At 47.4% G+C, this 20549-nt stretch overlaps 1 protein-coding gene across 1 annotated transcript; it reads left to right on the top strand.

The window, feature by feature from the left end:
• Positions 1-1790: 1790 nt before the first annotated feature.
• On the top strand, positions 1791-19067 carry LOC147115078 (uncharacterized). The gene is made up of 3 exons (XM_085993982.1): positions 1791-1862; positions 17400-17583; positions 17742-19067. Exons 1-3 carry the CDS (start codon positions 1791-1793, stop codon positions 18791-18793), a joined length of 1308 nt encoding a protein of 435 aa, XP_085850108.1. The 3' UTR covers positions 18794-19067.
• The last annotated feature ends 1482 nt before the right edge of the window (positions 19068-20549 follow it).

Genomic DNA, 20549 nt, shown 5'->3' with positions numbered 1-20549 from the left:
TCAGGCACTTGCTGAACCCGACACAATAAGCTGGCGTGGTTTGCAAACGGCGTGGTACATGCAGAAAATGTTATAAAATTGAAAACCGCTGTTAAAATAGGCTTATCCAGGCAGTTAACAAGCTGTTAACTGCCTTAAGGGCCTCTCCCGCCGCTTGGTGATGGGACCAATAGGGACTCCCAGAGCCGGCACTTGGCAAAGTGGCGTGGAGGCGGGATCGCAACCCACCGTCAATCAAAACTAATTTAACCCATGACCCGCCTCCAAACCCCCCCTCTCAGTGCTGATAAAATCGTAATTAACATATTATGTTGCAACCATATTTGGTTTGTCAGATTCAAATTTTCTTGCACCATTTCACTTAATAAATGGTATGAAGTAATAAGCATTCCTTTTGTGTCGTCTGCAAATTTGGAGATATTACATCTAGTTCCCTTGTCTAGATCATTAATATATATATTGTGAATAGCTGGGGTCCAAGGACCGAATCCTGCGGTACCCCACTCGTCACTGCCTGCCACTCGGAAAAAGACCCGTTTATTCCAACTCTGCTTTCTGTCTGCCAACCAGTTCTCTATCCAAGTCAGTACCTTGCCCCCAATCCCATGTGCCTTAACTTTACACGCTAATCTCTTATGCGGGATCTTATCGAAAGCCTTCTGAAAGTCCAAATACACCACATCCACTGGTTCTCCCTTATCTATTTTACCAGTTACACCCTCAAAAAATTCCAGTAGATTAGTCAAGCATAATTTACTCTTTGTAAATCCATGTTGACTTTGTCCGATCCTGTCACTGTTTTCCAAGTGCTCTGCTATTACATCTTTTATAATGGACTCTAGCATTTTCCCCACTACCGATGTCAGGCTTACTGGTCTGTAATTCTCCGTTTGGTCTGTAATTCTCCGTTTTCTCTACCACCTTTTTTGAATAGTGGGGTAACATTAGCTACCCTCCAATCCATGGGTACTGTTCCAGATTCCATCAAATGTTGGAAGATGATCAGCAATGCATCTACTATTTCTAGGGCCACTTCCTTTAAGTACCCTAGGATGTAGATTATCAGACCCTGGGGATTTATCGGCCTTCAATCCCATCAATTTCCTTAACACCATTTCCCTACAAATACTGATTTCTTTCAGTTCCTCCCTTTCATCAGACCCTATGTTCCCCGACATCTCTGGGAGGTTATTTGTGTCCTCCTTTGTGAAGACAGAACCAAAATATATATTTAATTGGTCTGCCATTTCTTTGTTCCCCATTATAAATTCCCCTGATTCTGACTGCAAGGGACCTATGCTTGACTTCACCAATATTATATTAGCATATCTAATCCTCCTCCTCTCATCCCACTTCTCCCTCATCATGCAATCCCTTCTGCTTCACAAGCGGCAGATGGTGTAAGCTTGCACTTCTTACTTTCTCCTCTCCACTTACCAGAACCCAACCCTTGTCCCTTTTTCATTTCAGATAGCCAACAACTGGAACCTTCCTCATTAAAGGAGGAAGAGGAAGAAGACAGCTCAGACACTGACACTGCAAGTATTTTAGACGCTAGGGTAGAGGAGGGATCTGCACGTCGTAAGACACCGGGCACAAGTCCGCAAGAGCCAGGATGGGGGTTAAGGCTAGCACAGGCGTCAGCTCGCTGGAGGGTGAGATGTTGCTTATATCACCAACAGCAGCCTGGAAGGAGCCAGACTCATAGAAGTTAAGAGCCACAGTCATTTTGACAACCACAGGCAATGCTGTCCTTGCCTTGCTTTGAGGTTGCAGTTGCAGCTTCAGCAATGGCAGATTTCAGTCACAACCTCTTTTGTGAAGCAAAGACATCTCAAGCGTTGGTCATCGCTGAAGTTGAGGTAAGACAATTGCTCCCTAAAAACCCTCTGTGGATATGGCCTTCTGCTGAGAGCCCTTCTTCCCCCCCTCCTTCCTCCTCTAGCAGCTTGTCTTGTTCTGTGTGGCCTCTCTTTTATTCTCCCAGTCATGCTCAATTCCCATAAGAAGCCCTACCAGCCCACCTATGTCTGAAAGCAACTTGTTTCAGCACAAGCTTTTAAATCAACAAAATAATACTTCAGCACCAGCCAGCCACTCCCTGTAGACTATTCAAACTTTAGGCAACTATAGGAAAGCTCCAAAAATGCGTACAATTGCACCAGCAGCCAGAAGAAATAAACCAGCAAATAACCTGCAAGTAGTTCATGATCCCTTTAAATAGTGCTGGTGGGAGTCCTTCATGCTGTTTAACGTTGTGTTCAGCAATGCAAGGTTAAGACAGGGCGTAGGCTGGAGCGTGGCATTCAAAAATGACAGCGCTGGCGTCAAATCCACATTATACACTGATTGACATCATAATCTGCCTGCTCTGCATGCTGCTGGCGATGGTTAGGTGCATGCGTGCAAACCCTTTACCAAGATGGCATCTGTCGGAAGTGTGCGCATATATCTCGAACCCCGTTTTCAAGCGTTAGGAGGTCATGCAGTGTCTAAAAACTGGGCAGAACAGAGCTCAATTTCTCCCCCATGTATCTGAAGAAAACAGTAACTACATATATTACTGAACTAATTAACTTTGAAAGCTGCCAAGTGAGACATAGGTAGAGAGGCAAGGTAAAAGTGCACATCTGTCATTTAAAAAAAAAATCATTTATGGGATCTGGGCATCGCTGGCAAGACCAGCATTTATTGCCCATCCCTAATTACCCTTGAGAAGGTGCTGGTGAGCTGCCTTCTTGAACCGCTGCAGTCCATGTGGTGAATGTACTCCCACAGTGCTGTTAGGTAGGGAAATGACCCAGCGATGATGAAGGAACGCCGATATACTTCTAAGTCAGAATGGTGTGTGACTTGGAGGGGAACTTGGAGGTGGTGGTGTTCCCATGCGCCTGCTGCCCTTGTCCTTCTAGGTGGAAGAGGTTGCAGGTTTGGGAGTGCTGCCGAAGAAGCCTTGTTGAGTTGCTGCAGTGCATCTTGTAGATGGTACACACTGCAACCGCGGTACGCCGGTGGTGGAGGGAGTGAATGTTTAAGGTGGTGGATGGAGTGTCAATCAAGCGGGCTGCTTTGTCCTGGATGGTGTCGAGCTTCTTGAGTGTTGTTGGAGCTTCACTCATCCAGGCAAGTGGAGAGTATTCCATCACACTTCTTACTTGTGCTTTGTCGATGGTGGAAAGGCTTTGGGGAGTCTGGAGGTGAGACACTCTCCACAGAATATCTAGCCTCTGACCTGCTCTTGTTGCCACAGTATTTATGTGGTTGGTCCAGTTATGCTTCTGGTCAATGGTGACCCCCAGGATGTTGATGGTAGGGGATTTGGCGATGGTAATGACGTTGAATGTAAAGGGGAGGTGGTTAGACTCTTGCTTGTTGGAGATTGTCATCTGGCACTTCTGCCTTGATGAAGAAACACAGAGAGCTAGCATGCAGGTACAGCAAGCAATAAGGAAGGCAAATGTCATGTTGGCCTTTATTGCAAGGGGGCTGGAGTATAAGAGTAAGGAAGTCTTGCTACAATTGTATAGGGCCTTGGTGAGACCACACCTGGAGTACCGTGCACAGTTTTGGTCTCCTTATCTAAGGAAGGATACACTTGCCTTGGAGGCGGTGCAACAAAGGTTCACTAGATTGATTCCTGGGATGAGAGGGCTGGCCTATGATGAGAGATTGTGTAGAATGGGCCTATACTCTCTGGGGTTTAGAAGAATGAAAGGTGATCTCATTGAAACATACAAGATTCTGAAGGGGATTGACAGGGTAAATGCAGAGATTGTTTCCCCTGGCTGGAGTGTCTAGAACTAGGGGGCATAGTCTCAGGATAAGGGGTAGGCCATTTAAGACCGAGATGAGGAGGAATTTCTTCACTCAGAGGGTTGTGAATCTTTGGAATTCTCTGCCTCAGAGGGCTGTGAATGCTGAGTCTTTGAGTATATTCAAGGCTGAGATAGGACGATTTTTGGACTCCAGGGGAAACAAGGGATATGGAGATCGGGCGGGAAAGTGGAGTTGAGGTCGATGATCAGCCATGATCTTATTGAATGGCAGAGCAGGCTCAAGGGGCTGTACGGCCTACTCCTGCTCTTATTTCTTATGTTCTTATGAATGTTACCTGTCACTTATCAGCCCAAACATGAGTGTTGTCCAGGTCTTGTTGCATGAGGGTATGGACTGCTTCATTATCTGAGGAGTTGTGAATTTGAGCTTAATGTATCCCGAGAGTGCTGAGATAAAGACATAGATTAGGTAGTCTAAACTTAATGTAAATCTAAGGTATTGTACCAAGTTCTGAGTTGCACACACTCATTAATGAATGACTGCACATCCTACTGTGCCTCCTACTGCATAATGCCAAAAAACAGGCCAAATGTATAAAGTTTGGATCGTGCAACTCGAGCCAAGTTCTCGAGTGACACTCAGTTCAAAGTATACTAAACAAGGCAGTAGAGGGAGCACCAATAAACACAAGAAAACATAGAACAAGAGAGATCTTTTGGGCCAACAAGTCTCCTCATTTCACAAGCCGTGTGTAATCTACCCTATCATGGATGACGTGAATACTTACTCATCCCTAACCATAATCTAGCACAACTCTCGAATATTTATTCACCTGCTATTCACCTTGACCTACTATTCTTCACAGACACTGTCCCTCCCTAGCCTCAGAAGCACAGGAATCATGCCCTCTGGAATAATTCATCATTGAGTTATTCTTTGTGCCATCATACACATTAACCATCAGCTTTTTAACCCATGTGTCATTTGTCAGCGTTTTACAAGAAAAATCATCTTTTTGCACCGGCATTGAGGTTGTCGGTGTCAACCAGTCATATCATTTGGAAGGTGAGACTATGGCCTGTCAGAATCAGACCAGTTGGAGGGTAGTACTGGAATCAATCAGTAATTACTTTCTCCCATTGTTTGTTGTAAACAAACTTGAGGCAGAAAAATTTGAAATGTTGGTTTCTGAGAGTCCCAGTTATGGGTGTGTTTATTTAGTATTTGTCCCCAAAGAAGTTAAAAAGAAAGGCTTTCCCAAAGAAGATGCATATAAAACAAATAAGCTGCTAAAATGCAGCTTCTAACAACCTTTTCATTTCTCAAAAGCAAGTTTCTGGGCCATGCCAAGCTGTTGTCTTATGTAAAGGCTTAGTTCCTTCAATACTTGCTCAAGCTGATTTATTTTTAGCTGAGGTGGATGTTCGCTGGTGTGAATGTATTAACTGGCTTGATTTGACACTTCCTATCATTGTGTTTGTGTAACTGTTCAAGGGTTGAAAATAAAGTAGAGAGTGGGGTTGGGGTGATGATGCGTTTTACTTTATTTAAAAAAAGGTGCTGAGCTCACACTCAGAATTACAATAGACTCCAAAATGTCAATAAATGCAACCAACCAGACATCAGAAATGAACATTTTTGGGTGGAGCTTCCCACAGAAAATAATTCTCATGCCTTCTGCACTCACATTGCTCTTCAGTAATTTCTAAATCACCACTGCTGCTAAATACACTTCTGCGTACTGCAATAAAAGCGATGGATTGTCGCGTATAGCTGCAGCGTAGGTTATGGTAAACTTGTGTACTATTGCATTCTTCGTCTGACGCCTTGTCTTCACTTGTCATATTGAGTGGTCAGCTTTGGGGCTGTGTCAGCTTTTTTAAAATTGGTGGTCAGATTTCCCTAGTTTTCTAGCTTGGCAAGCAGTTCTCACAAATTTTCCTTGCCAGATGACAATACAGCTGACAGATAGCACAGCGTTACTTCGATTTAAAAATAATTCTCCTTCACTAAAGTACGAGATGGCTATCAAACCCCTCCCCCCCCACAAAAAAAAATTCTCGATCAACCTTGTTAAAACCTAAAGCCTATCCATGGGTGTTGACACTTCCTGTTCTCATGCACAATATTTTAGCCAGCAGCAACAAACAATGCATCTCATCACCCGGTGACAAAACCCTTCTTAACATTTTGCACCAAGCTTTGATTTATGACTCCTCTGAGGACCACATCATTCCCAGTGAAAGCCGCACTAATCTCTATTGCATCTTATTTGCAAGGTCTTATGTAAAGAACTTCTGTTCCAATAAGTTAAATACTTAACAGGTTCCTATATCAAAATGACCATTGGGGAAAATCTAGTTTCTCCATTACAGTGCATCAAATATTCACAATTGACCGAATGCAGCAGTGTAGAATTTAATTAACTCATCGTCACTTGATGGAATATGCTGATCATGACCATATCGATCACGTCATTGGTGAGCACTGCTGGCTAATATTTGAACATTTTCTATTTAGAAAATATAGCACTAAAACTGTGAGGCTCTGCTTGTAGTGTGGTTTGGGTTTCTGGCCAGCATACGGCGCTTTGTAAAGGAGGGGTAATGCTAATAAGGCCCCACATTGAATGAAGATTGTGTGGGAGAGCTCTGCCCCGGCTCTCCCTCTGCCATACAAATGGGCGAATTAATAAGCCAACAAATTGACCTGCTTTAGCTGTATTCTCAAAACTACCTTTTTGTTCTGAATGTCCATTGAAAAGTTGTTTGTTTTGATTTAATTTAATTTTCTCCCCACAGCAGGCAATTTTAATATGGAGGCATACTTTTGCATACTTTTAGTTTCTCTATCAATCTTACTTGCACGACGATTGATAGCTACTCCATAGGAACCAGCGGCAAGCAAAGTGAATGGGTTCTCGTTTGAGGATTTCTATTGTGCTGCACATTTTAAATGAGGAAGATCAGTTCCTAAGGGGCAGCAAATGCAGATGTCACAATATCTGAGGCTTTATGTCCATTCCTGTCACTACCCTAGACACCCACATTTGCAGGACCCTGATGCTCCTACCAGTGACTGTTAAAAGACCTGGCTTTACCATCGATGTTTCACTAGAGAGGCCGTCACTGAACTATGCCATCCGCTCCACACTGACCTGCAGACAACCTCCAGCACTTCCCATAGCTTTGAAGGATACCACATGCTGCTGGACTCTTCCAAGTCACTACAGGGGACATCGACCAGATCAGACAAAATGCAGTCCATTGATGTCTTCTTCTTCTTCTTAGGCAGTCCCTCGGAACCGAGGATGACTTGCTTCCACATTAAAAATGAGTTCTCAGGTGACTGATGAGTCCAATGCAGGACCTACAGTCTCTGTCACAGGTGGGGCAGATGGTGGTTGAAGGGGCGGGTGGGTGGGGTGCTTGGGTTGACGTGTGCTCCTTGCGCTGCCTGCGCTTGGCTTCCGCTTACTCCCGGCGAAGAGACTCGAGGTATTCAGCGCCTTCCTGGATGCTTCTCCTCCACTTTGTGCGGTCTTGGGCCAGGGATTCCCAGGTGTCAGTGGGGATGTTGCAGTTTTTCATGGAGGCTTTGAGGGTGTCCTTGAAGCGTTTCCCTCTGCCCATCTGGGGTTCTCTTGCCGTGCCGGAGCTCCGAGTAGAGCGCTTGTTTTGGGAGTCTCGTATCGGGCATGCGGACAATGTGACCCATCCATCGGAGCTGATTGAGCATGGTCAAAGCTTTGATGCTGGGGATGTTGGCCTGAGCAAGAATACTGACGTTGGTGCACCTATCCTGCCAATGGATTTGCAGGATCTTGCGGAGGCAGCGTTGGTGGTACCTCTCCAGTGCTTTGAGGTGCCTGCTGTACATGGTCCATGTCTCTGAGGCATACAGCAGGGCGGGTATCACTGCTGCTCTGTAGGCCATGAGCTTAGTGCCGGGTTTGAGGTCCTGGTCTTCAAACATTCTCTTCCTCAGGCGACTGAAGGCTGCACTGGCACACTGAAGGCGGTGTTGGGCTTCATCGTCAACATCTGCCCTTGTTGACAGAAAGCTCCCGAGGTATGGAAAGTGGTCCACGTTGTCCAAGGCCTTGTCGTGGATTTTGATAATCGGGGTGCAGTACTGTGTGGCGGGGGCAGGTTGGTAGAGGACCTTTGTCTTACGGATACGAACAAACGGGAAACTGCTCAACCTCCGTAATCTCCAGTCCACATCCAAGGTCGTCCCATCCTCTGTTGTCGAATTACAGTATGCAGATGACGCTTGCGTCTGCGCTCACTCGGAGGTCGTACTCCAAACCATCGTCAACACCTTCACCGAAGCGTCCATTGATGTATCAATTAAGTGACAGACACTGATAACTAGATTCAACACATTCACCACTTTCTCTGTGGAAAGGATGCAGCAGCTGAACAGGACCAGAATTTTCACCAATGGCAGGATTCTGAAGGAATGGATGAAACTCGGGTCCAGCCAGGAAGATTAGTGTGGCAAGCACTCATTGATAATTGCTTTCAGTAATTTCCAGATGAAGCTCTTGCACAAACACTATACATTGTACACAGAAATATCTTCCTGAACATTTCCCTCTATTATAGATTTACTGCCATCACACTATCCATTGTAATATTAACATGGTCTTTCCCAACAGAAGCACTGCCCACTAAGGAGAAATAAAGTGCTCCAAATTTATAAAGTGCTATTTACATTTTGAGGTGAATCTATCCCCAATGACTGTGTTTCCTTTTGAGTTTTCCTTTTAGTTTCTAATCTAGTGGTATACTTCAGTACTCACTAAGTACGTGTGCGGGCAGGCTGCAATGCTTCTGTGGGGTCCTTCAGAGATAGAGGCGGTGTTGTACCACTGGGCGCAGAGTCATCCGATTTCTCTGCTGCTGCTCGAGACACATCTGAGAAGGCAGTGACTGCCAGCACCTGCCCATTAACTGGCACATCATCATTCCTTTGAGGAAACTCGGTGGTTTGGTCAGATGAATGATCAGCTTGACAGGAAGGAGCTTCACTTGCCCCTTCTTCTGCTATGTCCCAAGTGCTGGATGATTTGCAATTTGCATGAGAACAATGTAGGATAAGATTGAGATGTGTGAATCTCATCAGCGTGGCTCACTTCAGTCAAACCTGAAGCCTGTCAAGTCCAGCTGTCAGATTCCTGTAGGTTGGAGCCCAATATCTCAATTGCCTAAGTTTCTATGTCCTTGAGGGCTCCATTACAGATGCCAGTGAAGTAGCCACTGCTCCATTGCGCACTACAATTGTGAAAATCTTCTGCACATTAGTGCAGAGAGGTTGGAGTTATACAGCTGTACATTCTTTGACAACCCCTGCAAGGTGTTCAGTGTTGTGTCAAGGATGTCTTGAGGGCCTGAATGCTGGCCCAGTAGTGTACCAATCCCATGCCCATGTAGCTGAGAAAATGCTGGAGTCAAAAATCTGGGTAACTGTTTACTCATCTTCTGCTGCCGCCTCCACTTGCTCCTCCTTATTTGTGATCTGTGCTTCATCTGGTGCTCTGTCCTCAAGCTCACTATCTGAATGCCCTGGGATACTTGGATCTGTGATGGTACTTACGGCAGGTGGAGTGCATTACCTGACCTGCTGTGAAGCGCTCAGTTTCTGACTGCCACCAACTGTCGCTGCCTCAGCTTGAGAACAGGAAGATATGTTACTATGGTTTTGGGAAGGAATGTTTTGTAACAGAGAGAAGGTGCCAATACATTGGCCCAGATTTTCTGGAGCCTATGACCGCGTAAGTGCCCCGCAAGTTCCGGGTGTCCGCGTGTGCTGCACATGTGCGAAAACCCAGAACTTGCGATCTGTCAAGTTTCAGCTTGACAGATCATCTGCATGCGCAGGAAATGGACATTCAATGGTGGAGAGTTGGGCTATTAGCCCAATTATTGCCCAGCGAATGCCCGTGAAACTCTTATGCCTGGTAAAAGCAGTCGTAGGGCCTTGTTTAACTGACGTAAGGGTTTAAATAAATATTAAAATAATGTGGCAGAGCCATCAGGGGATTCAGGACAATTGTTTATAATTCCTTTAACAGCAATGTAGTGCAACCAGGGGCTGCACCTTTAATGTATCTGTTAACTGTACTATGGCTTCTTTCCTTTACTCCGCGTGATGACGTCATGCCGCCCGTCACGTGATCCCCCAACGGCGGGAAGAACGTGATGACATCAGTGCTCGGAAACTTCTAGCAGCTCTAGAGAGGCTTTCAACCAGACCAGACCTATTTGCATTGTATCCAGCAGTTTACTGTTTAACTTCGTTTGTTCATTAAATTTTATTGTTTTTGATTCTCTGCGTCGATCTCAATTCTTCAGCTAGGGACCTCCGTTCCTACAATAAAATGTTTTAAATCATTTAATCATTCAAAACCCTTTAAAATTAGTTTAGGTTATTTTTGGCCCCTTTAAAAATGTTTACATTTATTTTTCAAAAAATTAAACTTTTGTTTTAAATGTTGAATGAAATTGTATTTTAATTAATTTTAAACATGTGATGATTTATTTTTATTTCAGTGGGGTGAAAGTGTGTTTTTTAGGGGATTCCTATTAAGCTTATGGGGATTCTGTACGTAAATGGAATCCCCATAAGCATAATGGGAATCCCCCTTTGTGATTTGTTGGGCCAGCCCATGTGATCCCAGGGACACTGGCGAACCGCATGTGCCCAATGGATACGTGGGCCTTTATGCAGGCGTATGCCTGCAGGGCCAGGACCACAAGAGTCCGAAGATACGGAGGCACCAGGTAGGTTCGTACTTTTCTTGCGGTTTGGAGGCATTCGCCTGCGGGAAGCTTTGACTGCAATTTCAGGTCCAAATTGTGTGCTGTACTACAGTCGTGCAATGTATGTATCTTTGTTACTGAGTGAGATAGTTAGTGAGGATAACAGATAAAAGGAGGATACTTATCTCCACAGTCTTCTTCGCTTATTCCTGCCAAAAATGCTGAGGGCCAAATCCTTCAAATGAGCAGGTCCTCCACTGTTACACATGTGCTCGCAGTGGTTGTGCACACAATACATCCATATGTTAGAAATTAGCAGAGCAACCAGACAACTACCCCTGTGTCCAATGTACTTGCTTCCATGAGTGAGTGTAATCCAGTGCAGCCGGCATGTGGCTTCTAGTGGCAGGGCAGGTTCACATCACATCTTTCAATATCCATGTGCAACAGTACAAGTTTATTTTGGCTGTCCAAAAATTGTACCCTGCAGTTTTTCACCAATGTGTGGCAACAGGGAAGGTATGTTGCCTTGGGTTATTGTTAAAATGTTAGGTTATTAAGTTTCCTTTTGTAATTACCTCACATAAAATGTATTAATTTGCAGCACTTCCCCGTGTTGCCCATTCTTGTGTGCCGAGTGGCAATTTGCCTTTTCAGTTGCTTGGTAATGAATGTGAAGACATCAATTGACAGGACCAATTGGGGGATGTGCAATGGGTCTGTGGTTGGTTAGAGGACTGCTTTGTGTGATTTTGGGGTTGGGGGGAGCGGGGTGCTGGTGTCTAGATGATGTGATTGTTGCAGTGTGAGTGACTAACTGAACCATACAGCTATAACGGAATCCCTGGTGTCCCGAGCAGCAATGTGAGCGGTTGGTATGGCCTTGGGGACACCATCTTCATCTTCTGCCTCCTCCTCGTCCCTGTCTTCCTCCTCTTCATTGGAATTGTCATCAGATGTGTCAATCTGAGCCTCTGGAAGCACTGCTCTTCAGTGAAGTTAAGGTAACCGAGTCTCCGTCCATACACCCTGTTAGGTGGGTAGTGCCTTCTTCGAACTCCGAACTGCTGCTCCCCTCTCTGTCACCCATCCTGATGTGAGAACACCTCCAAACTTTACCAATACGTCTGTCACCACAAGAGCTCTCAGCAACAAGCCTTTCTTAATATCGGGACACTTGCCCTTTAACCATCCTCACGAAGTGCTATTCAATCTCGCCTCCGTTTTAACTGCCGAGTTTCCCAAGTCCCAGGAAACCCGTGCTGGAGGACTTAAATTCCAATCAGTCAAAATGTGAAGGAAGTACCTTCATTAACATATTCTATTGACGGACCCACCTCGCAAGGTCGGGTTCCTCGGCTGCGTTGGACTGCTTTCTCAGTTCGTCTTGTTACTTTAAACACTAGAGTACACACACGTACAGTTGTAACAATGTAGGATCAGGCCTTTATTGAGACACCATACTCAGGTACCCCTATGAGTGCTACTATACAGTGATTCACCTACACTTATATAGCATTTTTACCTTTGATCACTACATTCCTTGCATGCCACCAATAAATCATAGTAAAACAAAGATACATACAAGTAACGACAGAATAACAAAGATGGACCTAGTAAAAATGCATTTAACCCTTCTGATCTCATCCAATCATTTTATTACCTTGGTTATATTGTCCCCATAAACTCTTCTGATCATTTTATTACCATGGTTATATTGTCCTCTTTATCTGTGGCGCTAAGTTTGACTTACTCATCAGAAGATTGTTTTAACTCATCATGTGCTGGTCCCACAGACTGTCCAGGACATTGAGGTACTCAGGTAGCGTGGACTCTCATTCCATATTCAATATCATTGCTCTCCAAATCAAACCTCATCTCAAGCCAAACAACCTGATTTCATGTCACTGGCACTCTGAAACCCATTACTTGGAGGTATGTCGTGAATCATCCAGTTTTCCCTTTCTCCTTGTGGTGAATTACAAACATACGAAATTGACCAGCTGATCCATCAAGACTGCCCCACACCATGATAGCTGAATCATCATGGCTAAACATTACTACCCTCCTCGCCCTGCAGCCATGTAATCTCCTGGGAGAGGCAAAAAAACAGAGAATAACCCAGGGCCAAAAAGGGAGAGAATACTCTGCAAAATTTCTGCCCGACCCCCTCAGGCCCAGTCCAGGAGATCACATGGTCCCAGTGTGCTCTATAAAGACATTTACTTTCTCTATGATGCGATCTCTGCCCCAGTCAGGAACCGGCCCAGCTCCCTCTTGAAGGCAGAGAGTCAGAACCCACCACACCAGCTGGCAACGTATTCCAGAGGCTCACTGCTCTCTGGGAAAAGAAGAACTGCCCAACATCCAGCCTATTCCTACTCTTACATAGGTTAAACTCGTGTCCCTGGTCCTTCCCAATCTGTTAAACTGGAATAATCCATCAATAGGGTCGCTATCCAGCCCTTTATTTTATAGACCTCTATCAGGTCACCTTTAAGTAAATAGACGAAGGTCCTTGCACCTATCTGAGTAGCTGAGGACCCTTAAGCTAGGAATGATTTTTGTAGCTCTCCTCTGGATCTTTTCCAAGGCCACTATATCACCCATCATATGTGGGGACCAAAACTGGGCACTGTATTCCAGATGCAGTCTGACCAGTGACCTGTATAGTGTCAAAATGACGTCATTTGATTTATACTGAATGGTTCTATTAATATAACCCAATACCCTGTTAGCTTTCGTTAGAGTTTCTCTACGTTGGCCATGAACCTTTAGCTATCTGTGCACAATAATACCTAGATCATTTTCTCTCTCAACCTCTTTCAGTATTGTTCCCTGCAAATGATACGTGTATTCTGTGTTGGCCCTACCAACATGCATGACACTACATTTATCAAAATTAAACACCATTTGCCAATGCGTGGCCCATTCCCCGAGTACATCCAAATCATTTTGGATTTAATTACACTCCTTTACCAAGCTGAACCATATCTGTTAACTACAATGTTTTGGCTGCAGGACCGGAGCAATTCTTAATCAACATTTCAAATTCCTGCTAATACCACAAGATTCTATCTTGTGAAATAACCTAGTACAAGGTACCTTATCAAAGGCTTTCTGAAAGTCCAGATCGAGAATGTCTGCTAGATGTCCCTCATCCACCACCCTAGTGACTTCCTTAATATCAAATTTGTTGGGCACAACCTATTTTTTCGTAAACTGTGTTGTGAATTTCTATTGGCCCCTTCCCTTTCCCATTGATCATAAAGTGCATCTCTTATGACCCCTTCTAGCATCTTACCAATAATGGATGTCAGGCTGATAGGCCTGTCATTCCCTGGCTCTGATTTGTCCCCTTTTTTGAAAATAGGAACTACATGAGCTATCTTCCAGTCTAAAGGAACTATCCCTGACTCTATTGAACTATTGAAGATATGGGCAAGGGGTTCACAGAGCACCTGACCCATCTCTTTAATCACCCTTGGATGAATATTATCCGGACCTGGAGTCCGATCAATTTTGAGCTTTCCTAATCTATCCAGTATAAAACACTAGTTAGGCCTCAGCTAGAGTACTGCGTGCAGTTCTGGTCACCACATTACAGGAAAGATGTGATTGCACTAGAGAGGGTACAGAGGAGATTTACAAGGATGTTGCCGGGAGTAGAGAATCTTAGCTATGAGGAAAGACTGGATAGGCTGGGTCTGTTTTCCTTGGAACAGAGGAGGCTGAGGGGAGACCTTATTGAGGTGTATAAAATTATGAGGGGCCTAGATAAAGTAGATAGAAAGGACCTATTTCCCTTAGCAGAGGGGTCAAAAACCAGGGGGCACATCTGTCACCCCATATCCTCTCTAACTTCTACCGCTGCACTATAGAGAGCATCCTGACAAGCTGTATCACAGTATGGTATGGCAGCTGTAGCTCCCATGACCGGAAAGCCCTGCAGCGGGTAGTCAAAACTGCCCAACGCATTACCGGCACCCGGCTACCGACCATAGAGCATATATATCAGAAACGCTGCCTACGGAGGGCACGGTCCATCATCAAAGACCCTACCCACCCCAGCCACAGTCTGTTCGCCCTCCTACCATCTGGAAGACGCTACAGATGCATTCGCACCCGTACGACCAGATTTAGGAACAGCTTCTTTCCCAGGGCTGTCATCCTACTGAACTCCACAAATAAACACTAAAGCCTGCACATCTGCCAATGCACTTTATTATGGTCATATTTATGCTAATATACTGCAAGCCAAATGTATAAATGTATGTTGAATGTTTAAGTGTCCTAATCCAAATTGTACACTCTCGGGAGCCGCAAGCCTACATTTCGTTGTACTGCACTTGTGCACTAACAATGACAATAAAAGTTGATTTGATTTGATTTGATTTAAAATAATTGGTGGAAGGTTTAGCGGGGATTTGAGGGGAAATTTCTTCACCCAGAGGGTTGTGGGGGTCTGGAATTCACTGCCTGAAAGGGTGGTAGAGGCAGAAACCCTAACCACATTTAAAAAGTACTTGGATGTGCACTTGGGATGCTGTAACCTGCAGGGCTACGGACCAAGTGCTGGAAAGTGGGATTAGGCTGGATAGCTCTTTGTTGGCCGGCTCGGACACGATGGGCCAAAATGGCCTCCTTCCGTGCTGTAAATTTCTATGATTCTATGATGACATTACTATCTGTTTTAATATTAATAATTCTATTCAATAATGAGCACCCCTCTTCTGGAGCATAAGCATCATCTACAGGAGTATAGACTGATGTAAAATAGTCATTTAGCAACTCTGCCATAACCTGACAATCAGTTTGAATGTGCCCTACTGTATCCTTTAGTGGCCCTATACAATACTTTATGATCTTTGACTTCTGAAATAGCTATAAAAGCTTTTTATATTACTGCCACAATTATGCACCATCTTCTTTTCTAGAGATCTCTTGGCTAATCCTATGGATGTTTTTGACTCCCTTAATTGCATGTGATACTTTTCCCTGTTCTCCTGTGAGTTAAATGCCTTAAGTGTGTGGAATGCCTTCTATTTCAACTGAATTTTCCTCTATACATTCCTTGTCAATCATAATGGTGTTGTTTTATCATGTGCAATTATTTTAACCATTAGGACATACATAACTTAATTCTGTATGAGAATGGTTTTGAATAGAACCCATTTGTCCTCAGTACTTGATTGCCTATTTAGTAGGGTGGCCCAGTCAACTTTTGCCAGACCTTCAGGCATTTTTGTAAAGTTAGCCCCCTTAAAATCTGGGACCAGCATTAGATTGACTGCAGCCTTGGATTGTCCAATAAGATTAAATCTAATTATATTATGATCAGAGCTGGCCAGGTGTTCCCCCACATGGAGGTTAGATACAGCACTAGGGTCACTGTTAAAAACCAGATCTAGAATTTGTTTATCCCTAGTTGCCTTACCAACATGCTGTGTAAGGAAACAATCATTGATGATGTCCACAAAAGTTTCAGCTACTCTTGAATAGAGAGAAGTTTTAGCTGAGTTCTGAAGAAGCAGACAAAAGGAAAAGAAGGAAAGCCAAATCAGGCTTCAAGTCTCAGGAGGGAAGGAAAAATCCAAGAAAGACCCAAGAAATATTAGAGAAGGAATAGGAGGGGAGAGAGAGGAAGAAGATGCTTTGTTGTTTCCTTTAAAGGTGGGTGCACTGCATCACTGGTGTCTTGGAAGACTGCTTTACTTTTGTGATGAAATATATGCCTTCATCAGCCCCTGTGTTTTACCTGCATTGTATTGTGTGTACCACCCCCTTTTTCCTATTGTGTGTATTGGCTACGCCCCTGTCTTTTGTCATATAAAGGTCTCAAGAGCTGTATGAGTCATTCTATCAGACAAACCCGATGTGGAAAGACCTGCAATGTTTTAGTGATTAAAAGCCTTCAGTTGAATCCTTTAAACTCCTTGGCCTAGAAATTCAGTTCGGACACTATTGCGGCGCTAAAGTCGGGCGCTCGGCAAATTTAGCGGCCGCCGGAAAGTGCAGGCGAGCTCGCCGAAATTCAGTAGATTTGGCCAACTTTTTGGCCGAGCGCTGCAAAAGGCGTTGGAACCCTGTGTTCAGGTGCTAATCCGGCGATGCAGCCTGATAACGCCGATTCCGGGCGCAGCGCAGGTGCGATCATGTGGCGAGTGTCAGCAGACACCCTGACGCCGGCCAGCTCTTAAAGGGGGAAGGGTCAACTTTGACTGCAGCCACGCCCTGCATGCTGTAGCCCTGCAACTAGGCCTCAGGACTGGTTGTGTACCAAATCAACGCCTGGAGGTCATGGAGAGGGCCCGTGAAAGAGCCCAGCGGTTCTCTGAGCATGCGCTGGGTGTGCTCCTTCATGGGGTACGCAAGAGAAGACGGGTCGTGTGCCCGGCTAGTGGCAGGAAGGCTCCCAGGAGCCAGTTCAGGGAGGCCTGGACCAAAATTGCCCGGAGGGTCTCCTCCAACTCCGATGTTCCCAGGAGTGCGGACCAGTGCCGCAAGAAATACAATGACCTATGTCGGCTGGTCAAGGTGAGTACCCTTTCCAGTGTCCCCCTCATCCTTGCATGTGCACCTCCCATTAGGGCCAAAGGGACATCCAAGGTCTAATGCCCAGCCCTGCTGCCGCTGCAATGGCACTTGCATGTTAATCAATAGCTCTTTCTGCACTTATCACACTGTGCAAGCTATTCCACCATGGGAGGCCTCACACACAGCAACAGGGCACCACACTGTGCAAGCTATTCCACCATGGGAGGCCTCACACACAGCAACAGGGCACCACACTGTGCAAGCTATTCCACCATGGGAGGCCTCACACACAGCAACGGGGCACCACACTGTACTTAGACGCCCTCCTTTCTCTTGCAGGCCAAGCTGGCGAGGAACGCCAGGAGCCTGCGTGTCACTGGTGGAGGCCCTCGTGATTACCAGGAGCTAACGGTTCTGGAAGAGAGGGTGGCCCGACTGCTGCGTCACCCGGTGATTGGGCCTGTGGCGCTCGGCGACGCCGACCCTATACTGGAACCCACTGGTAAGGACAGGACCGGGTGCACCTCTCTCCTTGCCCTCGCGCATCAGATCTACATCCTTCCCCACTGGCCGAAAAATGCGCATAATGCACCAGTGCGGCCTCCCTCGCTGTCGGCCTGTCCTCACTCTAAAGCTACACTTGTGCCTTCCTGCTTTCAGCTGGTGAGGAGGAGGTGCTCCCTGAAGCCCAGACAGCCAGGCCCTCGGAGGAGGAGGACGTCGAGGAGCAGCAGGAAGGCGCCACCTTGGGGGAACCCTCCTCCGCTCCAGGAGATGGCAATGAAGGGGAGACGTCTGGCGTGCCGGAGAGCCAGGGGGAGGCGGGGGAGGGGAGCCCCGAACCTGGTCCCAGTGGCATGGACGCACGCGGCAAGGCTCCGGCGGCACACCAGCCTTCTGCCCAGAGGGGGGAGGCGCCCTCCAGTCCGGACTCGGACGTCGCCCAGGAGGTGCGCCTCCTGGACGAGATGTCGGCAGCGTCGGAGCGGCGGCACGTCGAAATCATGGAGGTGGTGGCACAGATGCCTCACGCCATCGAAAGCCTCGCACAAAGTGTGGTGGCTTTCGGCCAATCCCAGGCCAGGGGCCTAGAGCAATTCGCAGCAGCGCACGCCAGGGGGGTGGAGCTCCTTGTGGCAGCGCATGAGAGGGGGGTGCAACAACTCGAGGCAGCGCAGCACGCCAGTCGCCAGCTGAGAGGTGCTGTGCAGACAATGGCACTGCAGATGCGGGCACATGCCAGCGCAGTTGGGACACTGACTTCTGCCACCCTCGCACTGGCGCGGAGGCGTCGCCAGGCCAGCCGCCGCCCTGCTGCCGCACACCGGTCTGGCGACCAACAGTTTGGCGCGCTTGCTCCCCGGCCAGGCCGCCCGAGTGCACGTGTGTCTGGCGACCAGCGCGCGCCTGGCATCACCCACCTTGTCCCCATTGGTGCAGGCGAGCCTGCCACTCCCCCAGCCAGGGTGCAAGGAGCTGCTGCAGCCAGTGAAGAGGGCCACCCACAGCTGCAGCAGCCACCAGCCGGCCCCTCCCGGGCCCGCCCTCGTGTAGGCCGACCCCCAAGGGCATCTGGCGAGACGCCTTGTCGCCCTGAAGATCCTTCCCCCAGCCTCGCCACAGCCTCACGGCCCAGCTTGAGGCGCAGCAGCAGGACGGGCCGGGGCAAAAGACGGCTGTCGACAGACTCGCCCTCTCGCCACACCGAATAGAGTGTGTTGAGCGAGGGTTTGGGTGATGCGGGGGCTTCTGTTCTGGGGGGCATTATGTGGTTTGGTTTTATGGGGGTGTTTGTGTTGTGGGGGGGGCTTGTTTTTGTTAGGCCAGTGACGAAGGCCATTTGGATGGTGATGTTTTGTTAGTCCTCCCCAGGTTTTGGGAGTGACAGAAGTTTGTGACTGTTTTTTGGGGGTCTTCTCTGTTTTGCTCTTCCATGTGGGAAGGGCCCTGAGTTTTTGAAATAAAGATGTTTATTTATTCACCATGTGCAGGTGTCATATTTCAAGTGGTTGTTGGGTTAACCGGCTGAGGGCTTGCGGAGCGGCTGCGTTCAGTGGCCCAGGCCATTCCCTGACAGGGGGCCTAGAAGTGTCGAGCAATAAGCCCCCGGCGGACGGCCCTTGGACCTTGTCGCTCCCTCCTGGCCTGGTGCTCCTCCTCCTCAGGGTCCTCCTGCTCGTCCTCCTGAGGTGGTGGGGCAATGTCAGGTGGCAGTGCCTGAGTCCTGCGGATAGCCAGGTTGTGGAGCATGCAGCACACCACGACGAACTGGGAGACTCTATCCGGCGAATACTGAAGAGACCCGCCCGAACGATCCAGGCAACGGAACCGTTGCTTGAGGACGCCTATCGTTTGCTCTATTAGGTTCCTTGTGGCTTGATGGCTTTCGTTGTATGCCAGCTCCGCTGGGGTCCTGGGCGCACGGAGCGGGGTCATGAGCCATCTGCACAAAGGGTAGCCCTTGTCCCCGATAAGCCATCCCCTTGGTGGAGGCTGTGCCTGGAACATGTCAGCCACAGTAGTCTGGCGCAGGATAAAGGCATCGTGGCTGCTTCCTGGGAAGCGGGCATTGACAGCTAGGATGCGCTGCCTGTGGTCACACACCAGCTGCACATTTAGGGAATGGTAGCCCTTCCGGTTGCGGTATTGCTCGGCATTGTGGATAGGTGCCCGCATAGCCACATGCGTGCAGTCAATGGCACCCTGCACCATGGGGAAGCCCGCAATCCTGGCAAATCCGACTGCACGCTGCTCCTGCCTGTGTTGGGTCATGGGGAAGGAGATGAATTGGTGCCTCCTCGCGAAAAGTGCTTCGGTGACCTGTCGGATGCAGCGATGCGCGGCGAACTGGGAGATGTTCGCAATGTCCCCAGCAGCGGCTTGGAAGGAGCCGCTTGCATAAAAGCTGAGAGCCACCGTGACCTTCACTTCCACCGAGAGAGACGCCCTGGATATGAGCTGTGGCTGCAAATCTGCATGAAGCAGCTGGCAGATCTCTCCAACCACCTCCCTTCTGAAGCGCAGCCTCTTAACACAATGCGCCGCAGTCATGGTGAGATATGAGACCTGCTCCCGGTATTGCCTGACTGGGTAAGGCCTACGTTGGCGATGCCTAATGGCCCCTCTGCGTCTAGGCATGCCTGGCCCTCTCTCAAAGCGTCTGCGAGCCCTTCGCACAAAATGTAGCAACTGAGGGTTGGCCCCCCATGCAGCCCCCATTACAAAGTTCCAAACAGCAAAATCACAAGGATGCAAATGTCAAAGCACTGGCTAGAAGCCAAAAATACCTCTCCTATGGTGTCCGAAATCAGTAATCTCTGTGCCTTGCTCTCTGTGCAGAAATCCAAACCAGTCAAGTCATTGCAGCGAAATGGCTGGCTTTTATGGGTGAGTGGATGTGCCCTTTAATTAGCGCTCCCCGAATCCCACAGGGCCTCTGTTGAGTTCCATTTCACAGTTCTTAGCAGC

The sequence above is a fragment of the Somniosus microcephalus genome, chromosome 7 (assembly GCF_052327205.1).
Source record: "Somniosus microcephalus isolate GS21.2 chromosome 7, FLI_Smic_1.0, whole genome shotgun sequence".
Lineage (NCBI taxonomy): Eukaryota > Metazoa > Chordata > Chondrichthyes > Squaliformes > Somniosidae > Somniosus > Somniosus microcephalus.
The sequence above is the reverse complement of the archived record's forward strand: the minus strand, read 5'-3'. Positions and strand labels throughout refer to the sequence as shown.

What these genes read in the sequence shown, in the direction of transcription:
- LOC147115078 (XM_085993982.1), top strand. Translation starts at nt 1,791, where the DNA reads ATGGCAGATTTCAGTCACAACCTCTTTTGTGAAGCAAAGACATCTCAA. An exon ending in TGGTCATCGCTGAAGTTGAG is followed by an intron (nt 1,863 to 17,399) that starts GTAAGACAATTG and finishes CACTGTACTTAG; the next exon opens with ACGCCCTCCTTTCTCTTGCA. An exon ending in CCCTATACTGGAACCCACTG is followed by an intron (nt 17,584 to 17,741) that starts GTAAGGACAGGA and finishes TCCTGCTTTCAG; the next exon opens with CTGGTGAGGAGGAGGTGCTC.